Source organism: Phodopus roborovskii, unplaced genomic scaffold (assembly GCF_943737965.1).
Source record: "Phodopus roborovskii unplaced genomic scaffold, PHOROB, whole genome shotgun sequence".
NCBI lineage: Eukaryota > Metazoa > Chordata > Mammalia > Rodentia > Cricetidae > Phodopus > Phodopus roborovskii.
Window position 1 is genome coordinate 23,971,244 of NW_026126410.1, and position 12,815 is coordinate 23,984,058.

At 46.0% G+C, this 12,815-nt stretch overlaps 1 protein-coding gene across 3 annotated transcripts in view; it reads right to left on the reverse strand.

The window, feature by feature from the left end:
* The window catches only part of Pdzd2 (PDZ domain containing 2), a 221,857-nt gene that overhangs the window by 73,092 nt on the left and 135,950 nt on the right, over positions 1-12,815 (reverse strand). For 2 of the 3 annotated variants that reach the window (XM_051182564.1, XM_051182566.1), the window contains exons 4-5: positions 10,770-10,902; positions 3,823-3,978 (exon numbers count right to left, since the gene is read on the reverse strand). In XM_051182564.1, the coding sequence (XP_051038521.1) occupies positions 3,823-3,978; positions 10,770-10,902 (289 nt within the window). The remainder of the gene's footprint in view (positions 1-3,822; positions 3,979-10,769; positions 10,903-12,815) is intronic. The other variant, XM_051182565.1, reaches the window with a different exon arrangement.

Sequence of the window (12,815 nt, forward strand, 5' to 3'; positions counted from 1 at the left end):
GGATTTTAAACAGATTCGTGGGAGGCTGGGTGTGGTGCACTGGTGGAATGATTGTTTTGTGTGGGCCCCTCAGATATGTATTTCTGTAAGTTCCCTGATTGTGCTCATGCTGCTGGTTTGGGGGCCACACCATGAACCATTACTTTGCTGATAGTACTTATTTCTTCATCATCAAGCTAAGTGTTGACTATAAGGTAGCTCGCTGGACAGAGGAAACCCCAGGAGCTCTACCCATGGCTTAAAAATAAGGGGAAAAATGCATTTCTTTCCTTCCCCAGAGTCAGAAGCAGTCACTAAAATAAATGACAGAGGTGTCAATTGCTAGGGGAGCTGGACTCAGCAGACCGATAGATAACTGGGGTGCCCCCAGCGGGTGGAGGTCCTGGATGACTTTTGGTCTTTAAGAAACAATGGAGTATAGATAACTCACAAGAAGGCACAAGTACAGCACATCCAGAAGGAGTCATCTTGGCTCTTTTTAGTGCCTGCTTTCTTCTCCACAGATTGCAGCATACACCAGAACAATGGTGGTGCCATCTTCCAGAAGCCCGAGAGTTCAGGTCTCCACGGAGGCTTAGGTTACGTTTTTATTAATGTGTATGTGTATGGCTGAGTGTGTAATCTCTTTGGAAAACCCTGTGGATTAGCATTATCTGCTACATGCTACGTAAAGAAGAATCATAATATACAGAAAAAATTGTGGTAAATACGTTCTGCATAGATTTCGTCCCTGTGTTAAAAACTGAACATGAAGCTGGGTATGGTAGTGCATGCCTTAATCCTAGCAGTCAGAGGCAGAGGCAGGAGGATCCCCGTGAGTTTAAGGGCAGCCTGGAGGTATACATGTGAGATCCTATCTTTAAAGTAAATTAAGTATACATAGGAGAAATATGAATTGAATAAGACATGCTTATGTTTTTGGAATATTTGCCATTTGCCATGCTTTAGAAGACCCTTTAATGACACAGGAAACACTCACTTTTAGGTTTGTGACCACAATAATTTCATAAGCATGTTTGTATAAGTTAATTAAGATCCATATAGACTTAAGCAAAACAGGTCAATTAAAAAAGTCATAACAGAAGGTAAGGTTGCTGTCTTTGATCACCATGACTATGCCTACTTGCCTTTTATTTTTGGTAAAAAACAGCCATATGATGACATGCTATTTTGATAATCAGAAAGACCCATGTAAATGACATGTAATGACTTAAATCATTACATTTAGAAAAGGACTTTTATGAGTATCATAATGTTATACAAAATTCAAAAATATGTAATATAATATATTAAACATAAGTAAAGGGTCATTTAGCATAGCAATATTTAGTATAAAAATTCACAAATAGGGCTGGGCAGTGATGGTGCACATCTCCAATCCCAATACTTGAGAGGCAGGTAGATCTTTGTGATTTTGAGTCCAGCCTGATCTACAAAGCAAGTTCCAGGACAGCCAGGGCTACACAGAGAAACCCTGTCTTGAAAAACTCAAAAAAGGAAAAAGTCACAAATAATTACTTGGAGATTTTTTCAAGAGAATACAACATAGAAGTGTAGGGCATCAAAGCGACTGTGACCTCCCACACGGAACTACTATGGACACTGTGGTTGGGGCTTTATCCGAAGGTGATGTGTGCTGAGCTACCAGTCCCCTGTTGCCTAGGCTGAGTATACTGGATCCCAGTGAAGTTGGCTGAGAGGCTCCTGGATACCTGCTGAGCAGGGGCTCCAGTCTGGACTGTGGGCTTGGGAGGAGAGAGCATGGGGAATGTTCTCTAGAGGAGGATGTGTGGTTAAAACAGGTGTCAACATGGGAGCTGGACTATGGTTGGAAGTGTGCCAGCAGACAGCCACACATGCCATTCCCCATATACTATGGTGACAAGAAATTTGGGACACTACTGTGAGCGCACAGCTGAAAAAGACTCAAGAAGGGAGGCATCGCAGGGAGAAGTCTGGCCTTGGAGGGTGGGTGCACTGGACACAGACAAGGTGTGGGATGCTCAGGCCCCAGACTTATTCCCAAGCCAATGACACCAGCTGTTACATCACCATTCTATGAGACTGCTGTGCTGGGGTCAACTGTTGGACAAATATACAATGTAATGGTGGAAAGTCTAGGTAGATCTTGTTTTCATTTTTTTTTTTTCCTATACAGAGTAGCAAATGGCAGGATTTCTATGAATGTGTGTTCTGGAAAGCTCAGCCTCCTGGGGTGCCACGCCATGGAGTTGCCAGTGGTGTTTGGGCTTCACCTTGTACTGTATTACAACTTATTTTGTTTTATTTTTGAGAAAACAAAACATGTAGTCCAGGCTAGCCTCAAAGTCACTATATAGCCAAGGATAACCTTGAACTTCTGACCCAAGTGCTGAGATTACAGGACTGTACCATCATTCCTGGTTTATGTAGTGCTGGTGAGCCGAATCTGGGCTTCACACACATAGGCAAGCCTCTACCAACAAAGCCACACCCCAGCTTCCCCTCTAAAACTATTTAATGCTTTAGAATTAAACCAGATGCATGACCTACAGATTCGCCAGACCAGTTGTCAGGTTCCCTTGCCTCATACAGCTTCTCAGGAGAAACACATCACAACAGGTATTTGCCAAACAAAATCTGGGACCAGCAGCTCACAGAGGATGCACATGGACAGTCACAGTAAGCTCAGAGGCGGGGTGTGTGTGTGTGTGTGTGTGTGTGAATACAGTGTTCTTGGTTCCACTGAGGAAGTCAGAAGTTTAGGAGAGGAGCCCAACTCGACTGGACATGGAGGCTTCCACAGACAGAAAAGCACTTGCACAGGTCCTGGGGCATGAAAACAGAAAGCCGCCATGAGGGGTGATGGAAAGGCAGAACACAGTTGCTTAGACTTAATGACGAAGCTGGTGCAAAGAGTTGACAGGCAGGCAGAGGAGTTGTGGAGGCTGCGGAAAGCAGTTCGTTTTCCATTCTTGCTGAAAGCCAAGGAAGGCCATCAAATGACACCATGCTATGTAGAGGAAGGAATAGCCACAGGATTATTTAACCTGCCCCCCAATCCTCAACCCAGGTTCTTGAGGGTCAGCTTACCCACTTGCATGGGTGGGCCTTCTGAGCAAGCTCTCCTTTTAGGAAAAAGCAACATTTTTCCTCCCCTCAAAAGCAACAGCGTTTTCTAGTAACTATGACGAGTAATACAGGGTTTTGTTCATTTCACTTTTGAAGGCCTCAGGACCAGCAGATCTCATTTTCCAACACCTACTCCTTATCCATGATACCTAAGTTGAGGGCCCAGAGAGGGCGGAAAGATTGGCTCAAGAGCAGAAAGAACTCATTTAATGACACATTCTTCACCTCTGAGACAGAAAGAGACCAGGAATCCATATTGCTTCCTTGTCGTAGGATGCCTTCCTGTGTGTGCCAGGTAGTAACTGAGCAGTCTCATGTACAGAAGCGTTGTAAGCTGGGAGGGTGACCTGGTGTGGTTAAAATTCAAAGGTGTGTTCTACACTAATTCATCTGAGTGGTTTCTTCCACTTTCAAGTAGAAATCTGGAAGTCTGTATTTAAACCCTCAGTTGTTTTCAAGTACCCTCAAGAAGTAGCAAGAGTTGTCTTCGTCAACATGAAAGAGCATTCTAGAGGCCGAAATACATACACAACTCAACAGCCTGTGGTTTCCAGTTTCAATTTTCTTAAATGAAATGCATCTCCCTTCCAGACGTTTCCAGAACACTCTGAGAAAAGTATTAAGGGAAGGCGCCACATTCTTCTGATTCTGTCACCCATGTCTTCAGATGAGCATCATCATAGTGCTGCAAACAGCCAGAGGCTCACTTACCATGCCCTGGACAGCTCCTGAGCCAGTCCCCTCTTCATCCTCCACGTCTGCCTCCTGGTCTTCCTTGTCAGCCCAGGAGGACATGTCCTCCGCTGAGCTAGTCAGGTCAGGTAAGCTCTTCGACGTGAGCCTCAGGAGGTCCTCTGCTGAACTCTCCTAAGAGGATACACGAAAGGCCCAGGAATTACCCCCTGGGTACCAGCTGCTGATGGAAGGCAATGTGACAGGGCCAGCCACAAGCTCTGACCCAGAGAGCTCATGGGGTTTATGGCCCACACATGTGGTGCCACTATCAATGTCAGGGCTGATGACACAATTTAAAGCCAGAGAAGTTTTGTGGTTCCCAAAGAATCTGTGTTTCTGAGGCTAGCGCGCCCATGAGCCTCTCTTGTCACTCTTCAGGAGACTCGAGTCCTCTTATGAGCAGCTCCACAGCTGAAAGAACTGGCCTCCACCTAGTGCTCCAAGCCTCCCTGAACTCTCCTCTAGCCTCATACTCCATTCAAATCATTTCTAGTCCTGGTGTCACCTACCATCTTTTCCCTGGACCACTCACGACTGTGGCCTACTCAGGAGAGTGTATACACTCATTTGCACCATAAGGACCATCTCGGGATGCACTCTGTTAGCCCCTCTTAGGGCTGGAGAGCCTAGTGCTGGTGATGCAGCCTGATGGTGGGGCATTCACCCAGCATGTGGGAGGGCCTTGCTTCGGTTGACATACACCACTGGACTGCCCTTTCGTCTCCAGGCTTTGGCTGTTTCTTTCAACCTTGTAACAAATCTAATTTCACTTGTCTTTCTCCCTACCCCCACCATGTCCCTATTACTTCCACCCACCATTTCTAATTATCCTCAGGCCTAACACAAAGCTCTGATGCCCAGCTGGCTATCTTACTTGCATATGGTCAGTAAAGAGTCTTTTACAGAATCAAAAAGCCAACTTGAAGACACAATGATACCTTTTCAATGAAAGCAGTCCCTGAACAATATTTCAAGACTAATACTAGCACATGGACGCAGTCTCTATTATGTTCAGATCCCAACAGGTGCCCTTTGCTCCTGTGTAGAGATGGTAGAATAGGTGTGGACACAGGTGAGATGGTTGTGACACTCGGGAGCCAGACACACTTCCTACAAAGGCTACCAGACACCAAGGCCAGCGATGGGCAGCGCTGAAGAGCTGGGCCCTGGGCCCCCAGAAAGATGGTATGGCTTTCTCCTCATCTCTTCATTGTAGCCACTTCACAGGGAGTGGAACGTACTGCAAAGTTTAAACCATCAAATTGCTTGACTATCCATAGAATAGAGGACAAGAGAGCAAAACCAGTTATCAAGTTGTAACAGACGTGACCAGTTTTTAGTGATCTGGCATCTAAAGTCAGCAATGTTTGTCACCAGCTCAATGGATAACATTTCGACCTTGAGGGATGTAAAGAACATTCACTTTAGGCAAACACATTAGGCCTAGAACAATCATTTTATACCAAGTAGTTGTGAACACTGTACCATTTGTCTCTGAGGAAATTAAGTCATTAGGGAAAAGGTAAGTCTATTTCTCTTCTATGTTGTCTGCTCAGTTGGACCATCAACAGGAAATAAAGAAAAAGGATAGGAGGAGGAAGAAGAGGAAGATGAGTAGGAAAAAAGGAAGAAGAGGTAGAGGAGGAAGAAGAGGAAGAGGAAGAGGAGGAGGAAGAAGAAGAAGAAAGAGGAGGAGGAGGAGGAGGAGCAGCTAGCAGGTGAGTAAATTACAGAGAAGCTGTGGGACAGACTATGTCATGGCTTTGCAAAATGGAACTGAGATGGTACCTTTCCTGGGAAAGAGTCTGGAGTATGCTGCCCGGTGAACGGACAAATTAAAACATGTGGAATAGCCATATAAGAGACTACATGGGCTCTTATATGACAAAGAGGCAGGGAGGCTCTCCTCTGCTGCCCCCCTTGGCCAGCGGCACTGCTTAGGACTTCATGGCCTCCTTCAAGCTTTGTGATATCCTTAGAGGCAGTTCCTGATCTCATGCAGACAGGAAGCTAGGATTTAAACATGCAATGGCTTGCCCAGAACAACACAGCTTTTCTCAGGGTGGAGCTGGCATATAAGTCCAGGTGGGATGGCCTTCAATATGCACTCTGTCTCTTCGAAAAGGAAACATGGGCATGCACATTGCACATACACATACACGTTTCTAGGTAAAGGACACCACAGTGAGTGGATACTATTATTAGCAGCATGGCTAAAGCATCATCACCTCTGTGCTTTCTATGTAAGATTTAATGGACACTGGTTTACAGTTTATTGCAATTAAAACCAAGAATGAAGATAAAGAGTATGAAAGCGAACTTTCTGGCTGCATGATGCCATTAAGAATATCAAAACGGGGCTGGAGTGACAGCTCAGTAACTTAGAAGACACTTTTCTTTCAGAGGATCTGAGGCCAATTTCCATCACCCACATAGGTGGCCTACAACTGTCTGTAAGCTCCAGGGGTACATGCCCTGGCTTCTATGGGTACCTGCACATATGTACGTACACACACACACACACACACACACACACACACACACACACACACACACACGGGTACCTGCACATATGTACGTATACACACACACACACACACACACACACACACACACACAAACACGAATAAATAAAAAGTACCAAAATCACCCTGGCTGGTCTGGTATTTCTTTTCTATTGCTGTGATAATAAATTAACTAAAAGCTTGGTGTGGCGGTACACACCTTTAATCCCAGCACCTGGGAGGCAGAGACAGGTGGATTTCAGTGAGTGAGAGGCCAGCCAGGTCTATAGATGGAGTTCAGGACAGCCAGGGCTATATATAGAGAACCTGTTTCAAAAAAAAAAAAAAAAAAAAAAAAAAAAAAAAAAAGAAAAAGAAAAACAAAGACAAAAAAAGGACTAAACAAGTTGGGCTAGAAAGGATTTGGCTCACATGTCTTTATCACTGTCTATCACAAAGAGAAGTTAGAACTCCAGGGCAAGGACCTGCAGACAGGGACAGAAGCAGAGGCCATAGCAGAATGCCCCTTCCTGGCTTTGCTCTCCATGGCATGCTCAATTTGACTTTATGGAACCCAAGGCTACCTGCTCAGGGGTGACACTCCCTACCACATCAACCAGGAAAATGTTGGCACAGCCTTGCCTACCGGTCAATCTTATGGAGGCATTTTCTTTTTCATGTGAGGCTCTCTTTCCCCAGAGCACCCTGACTTAGTCAAGTTGACAGAACACTAACCAGGACACTGGCAAGCCTGACTTGGCAGCACAGACATCCAGGCCTTTTCTGTGATACTAGCTAACAACTTGTTTGTTGTGGCAGCACTTAACTGGTACTCTCTCCATGTGGAGTAATGACACTTCCAGACAATGCCTTAAAGTCTTGTGACAAGCTCCCTAGCTCTAGATTAGTAAGATTTTACATTTTTTTATTACTATTTATAATTATGACAGAAACTCTCCAATTCTTCATACCCCAGGTATGAATACAAAACAAAGCTTCTGGCTGTTCTATTCTGATTGGATAAAGAGGAGGAACAGCTGGATGCCAGGAGGAGATTGAAGATGGATGCTCCTCTTCCTTCCTTCCTTCCTTCCTTCCAGACAGTTGGGGACAAGGTTAAGCAGCAGCAGCAGCAGCAGCAGGCTGGACAGCTGACAACCTGAGTGTAAACAGGACACATGGCACGAACTGAAAGGTGTTCCCTGAGGTCTGGGTCAGGTGCCCAAGAGCCTGTCAACTGAGACTTGGTTCCTGAAAGTTGCTCAGCCCTGCAGGACTCCAGCACATGCCCTGCAAAAGGCAAAGCCTCTGGGAGGAACATGCTATTTATTTCTGACACCATGCTGCTATTCTTTTTATCTTCTGTACCTCTAGGGCAGCTGGATGTATGGAAACAGCAGACATTTCACAATCCACCGGACTTGGCAGAAAACCTGCTTTTGTCTACTGCCTGGGTCCTTGGGGGAAGTTAAAGAACCACTGGGATTTAAATGGAAACCTTTGAATATAAAGAACACACATGTGCCTTAAGGGATTGCTTTAGAATCTAGTGAGATGATTTTAGTATCTGGCAACCATTATACACTCCACCTTTCTTCTTTTAAGGTGCAGGGCAGGGTGGAGGGTGTGACATCACTGGGAACCACCTTTGAGGTCCTGTGAATGTCCCTTGAATGGCAACAGCATAGCTCTTTGCAAAGCTAATATATCTGTGGTCTCACAGATTCTTCCAGCCAGTCAGTAGTGGACCGTATTTTATCTTTATCTCCTGTTTGTTCTGTGTTTGTGGATAACAGCTTAGCATAGGAAAAGACACTCCACCTTTTCACCTTTGAAATTTAGTAGGGGAAAGAGGCAGCATGGAAATGAGGATGTATGTTATGGTAGTTTGAGTGTAATTGGGCCCCATAAGCTCATAGAGAGTGGCATGATTAGGTATGGCTTTGTTGAAGTAGGTGTGGCCTTGTTGGAGGGATTGTGTCATTGTGGGGGTAGGCTTAGAGGTCTCCTTCACTCAGTGTGACACTCAGACTACTTCCTGTTGCCTTTAAGACAAGATGCAGGACTCTCAGCTCCTTCAGAACCACATCTGCCTGCATGTTATTGTGTCATACCATGGTGATAATGGACTAAACCTCTGAAACTGTAAGCCACCCCAATTAAATGTATTTAATTGAAAAGAGTTGCTGTGGTCATGGCGTCTCTTCACAGCAATAGAAATGTTAACCAAGACAGATGGTACATGGCACAATCCTGGGCAGAAACCCACACTTTCGAGTTGCTCCCTGGCCGAGGACTATGCAAATGCTGCAAACACAGGACTGTGTGCAAGACCTAGGGATGCGTTCAAACTCCCCATCTGCTTGGCAAAGTGAGGAGGTGGTCTCTCTTTCCCTTGAAGCACTTCTTCCCCCACTGAGGCGTGGTCAGCAGGGGGATAGGACCCCCCAGGATGGTTATTCTCCCTTGTCCCTAGGAAGGGATCCTACAGAAGTTCCCAGAGCTCATGGAACCTCTATAGGGAGGGAAGGACTACCAGACAGCTGTCTTTGGGGCTCATAGCCTTCACCAAGGCTGTGCCTATGCAAATCTAATGTTTTAGTTAGAGGTTTGTGGTAAAAGGTAGAAGACAGGCAGTTTTCTCAGATAGCTAAAAATGGAATCATATATATACTTTTGTTACCTGTGAGAGACTTCCCACAGACACTAGAGCCCAAGGGTGCTCAAATCCCTCCTACAGAGTGGTATAGTATTTGTATAAAGTCTATATACATCTTTTTGTACACTTTAAATCATCCCCAGGTTGTCAATACAATGAGAATATTCTTTAAATAGCTACGGTATCATTTAAGGAACAATAATGGGAGGAGGAGTCTGTGCTCATTAAAGATGTGATTGTTACAGTAAGTACTTTTCATGTGAGATTGGTTGAGCTTATGGATAGAGACTCATGGATATGGAGAACCGATTGTGCTCAAACTGGCAATAGATCTTGTAACCTAAGAAGAAAAAATATATGGAAACCTACAGACTCCAAACTCCAAATAAAAATGGGGAAGCTGGAAAAGGAGTTAGAGAACTGGCAACAGCATCTATGCAGAGTTAAGATATGTGTGGCCTCACACCGATTCTCCCGGCCAGCCAATCAGAGGCAGAAAGAGCGCAAGGGTCCACCTCACTCACTCCTGAGTCATACAGCCTCTTTAATAGTCTCAACAGCAGACAAAGGATATAGCAGAAAGGAGTGATTGCCTCCTGCCCTCAGCACAGCTGTGGCATCAGCAGCCTTTCTCTAGCGGTTGAAGGCAGATGCCGCAAGCCTAAGATGCAGTCCATCATGTTAACACACACAGGTGAACAAAGCCCCAACTGGGGGGAGGGGTCTTCACGATCCCACGAATACAGTGAAAACCAGGAAGGGGGGGCAGAATGGGACAGACAGAGGGCTGTGTGCCAGGCACCGATGATGGCACCATGACCTCTGCAAGATGGCAGCCACCATGGACAATCTGTTTTACTGTCTTATCCATACAGCTGGAAAGGGAAGATGGAGGGGGCTGGACAAAGAAGGCACAGAGTTTCCTCCAGCTGCAGCATTGTAAGGGCAATAGGACCAGGGCCGCTGTGCTGCCCATGGACATCCCCAAGACTTCCTTCATTCTGGCCTTAGAAGAAGCATCCCCACTGCTATGAAGTGTCCAGTGTCCTATGTCTGTCCCCCACCCCACCCCAAGCTATGCCGAAGGTCTGGTGCTTGGTGCAATGGTCAGAGGTGAGAGTCAGGGCTGTGTTAGATCCTGCAGGTTCTCACCTGATCAATGGACGAGTCCACTGATGGGCTCATGATTGGAGTACCAGGAGGTGGGAGAAACGGAAAGGTGGGCCTCACTGGGTGTGAACCTTTGAAAGGTTTCTTCAGGCCTCGGTGTCTTCAGTTCCTAATTGCCATGGGGTGGACAGCTTTCCTCTCCCCACCACACTTCTGCCAGGACATTTCTGCCTGGTCATATGCCAGCACTGGATCCAGCTCACCACAGACTCAAGTCATGAGTCCAAATAATTTTTTGTCTTTTTCTGAATTATTTATTATTTCAGGTATTTCATTACAGTCATGAAAAAGGGAATCCATCCAGTATCCTCCTTCCATGCTACTCTCCATGCATCTGTACCTTGTCTTCTTCACCTTCTTCTTCATTCTACCATGGCTTTTCTAGCAACAGCCATCTTCAATAACTTAAATAATTGACTGTACTTCAGGGAAGGGCCTTCACATGTACTTAATCTGGGGAATCATGGCCACCACGTAGCCCAAAGGTTAAGCTGTAAGCATGCATATTATCTGTGTGTCACAGGAAAGGCTCAATCACACCCAATTTCATACCATCATTATAAATACTAAGAATGACAAAAACAACCTACCTTGCTAGCCACCACCAGCTGGACCATCCCAGTGGCTGAACGCAGAATGGCCACAGCTTCCTCGTGGGAGAGCCCGACCAGTAAGTGACCATTGATCACCAGCAGTTCGTCTCCTAAGGACAGCCTGCCATCCCTGAGGAAATGCAGAGGGGGGGAAAACCCCTTGTCAAGACATTCGGGGCTAGAGAAGGGTCATCTTCTAGGAGCTAGGCAAAGTCATGAGAAGGGACAATTAGGACTGGGTAGAACAGGAAGCAGTGACAACCAAAGATGGTTTGGGGTGGGGCTGCTTTAACTTTAGGGTTCCGACTCCCAGGAGAGGAGTGAAAATCTCCAGGATTCTTGATGGCCCCTTAGTAATGCATTCACTCCTAGGCATCTCTGACATCAGTGTCAAAGACACTTCATTGGGATGATTATTGTGATAAAGCAACTAAGACCCTCGGGTTTTAAGAGAGTCAAGTCATTCTTTCCCTAATCTTCCCTGTCATCAGCTCAGGGCCATGGCTAAGCCAAGCATAGACAGAGCCAAGACACGCTAAGCCCACCTGCAGCCCTTCACTGGTCTATCGCCTCTCATCAGACAGAGGCAGGATTCCTTCTGGGAAACTGGGGACCAATGCTATGTGGTGAATGTCGGTACTGCCCTACCCCACCAGCACCTTGAACAGAGTTTCTCAATGCTGATTTCACCCTGGGGTCCCCACAGACAAAGTACATAAGCAGAAGGATCAGTCACAACAATAAACTGTCCAACTGCTATTGCTAGAGGTTTGAGACTTGGCCCAGTTCTATGGCCATAAAAACTCTTTTCACTTAAATTGGGGCTGGTTCTGGACTTCCTCTCATTGGCTGGCAGGAGACTCTGCTGTCACTGGACTGTCCCCTCAGGGCAGGGCAAGTCATGGCTCTCAGGGCACACAACTCTAGAACACTGTGCGGGTTCTGCAGTGGGCTCCACTGAGATGGCCCGATGATGGCCTGGTTCCCTATGACCGAAAAGGAGCCTGACACCCAGACAGAAAATATGGTGAGGCAGAGACCATGGCTCAGTGGTTTGCCACTACCACCCAGGTGCTGCCATGAAACCTGCACGTCTTGCATCCTCCTAGGACCACTCGGCTCTCTTCTGTGCTTCCTCCCAGTGAACCCACCAGCTTTTCCCCTTTCATCTCCACCTCCCCTCTCTCTGCCTTCAAAAGCATCTCTCTTGCTGCCTCCTCCCTGTTTGGATCACACGATATATTTTTTTTTTTAAATGAGTGTAGGATTTAATAAAAGACAAGAGGTACAAGGGACTCCCGGCAGTCTCTGCCTTCCGTATTCAAAAGTCCCTAAAGTAGAGCAATGCTTAGAGTCCCACTAGTGATTTAGCATAGTGAAAAGGAAAGGGAACAGGAAAGTCACGAGGGAGAGACGCACCGCAGTCTCAAGGAGGTGTATGGGTAGGGGGCTGATCCTATGGGATGAGGAGGACCAGGCATAGACAAGTCTGGTTCTGGGTTACTTATTCACAACACCACCACAACGTCCCAGCCCATTCCTCTCCTTATTCTGCCCTTTAATTCCATTTCTCTCATTTCCTGTTATTAATTAGAATGCCCCACCGATGAGTCATATACCACAGAGAGAGACACATACAACTCCAGGCTAAGAGTGAAAAGGAATTGATGGGACTGATTTAGCCATAGCCCCGATGGGAAAGTGACAAGAGCATCTCCCATGTAAAGCTTCTCTCTGAGCACAGGAATTTCCCAATTACCAACCTGAGCAGAACATAAGACATAGCATTAATGAGAAAACAGCTAGCTGCTAAGAGTTCCTTACGGCCTATCAGCAATGCCATTCAGGAAGTTTAATGATGCTCCTCTGGGTTAAAACCATCCAAGGTCTTACTCTCGTAACACTTGGATAATTGACAGCTGTAGTTAATGTTACTGCTCTCATAGTTTTTAGCATCCTGCTAAAGGGCAGGAAGCAGTCTGCTGGTTTTCTGTCATTTAGTCTACACAACTCTAGCTCCTTCAACTACACCTAATGAGACAG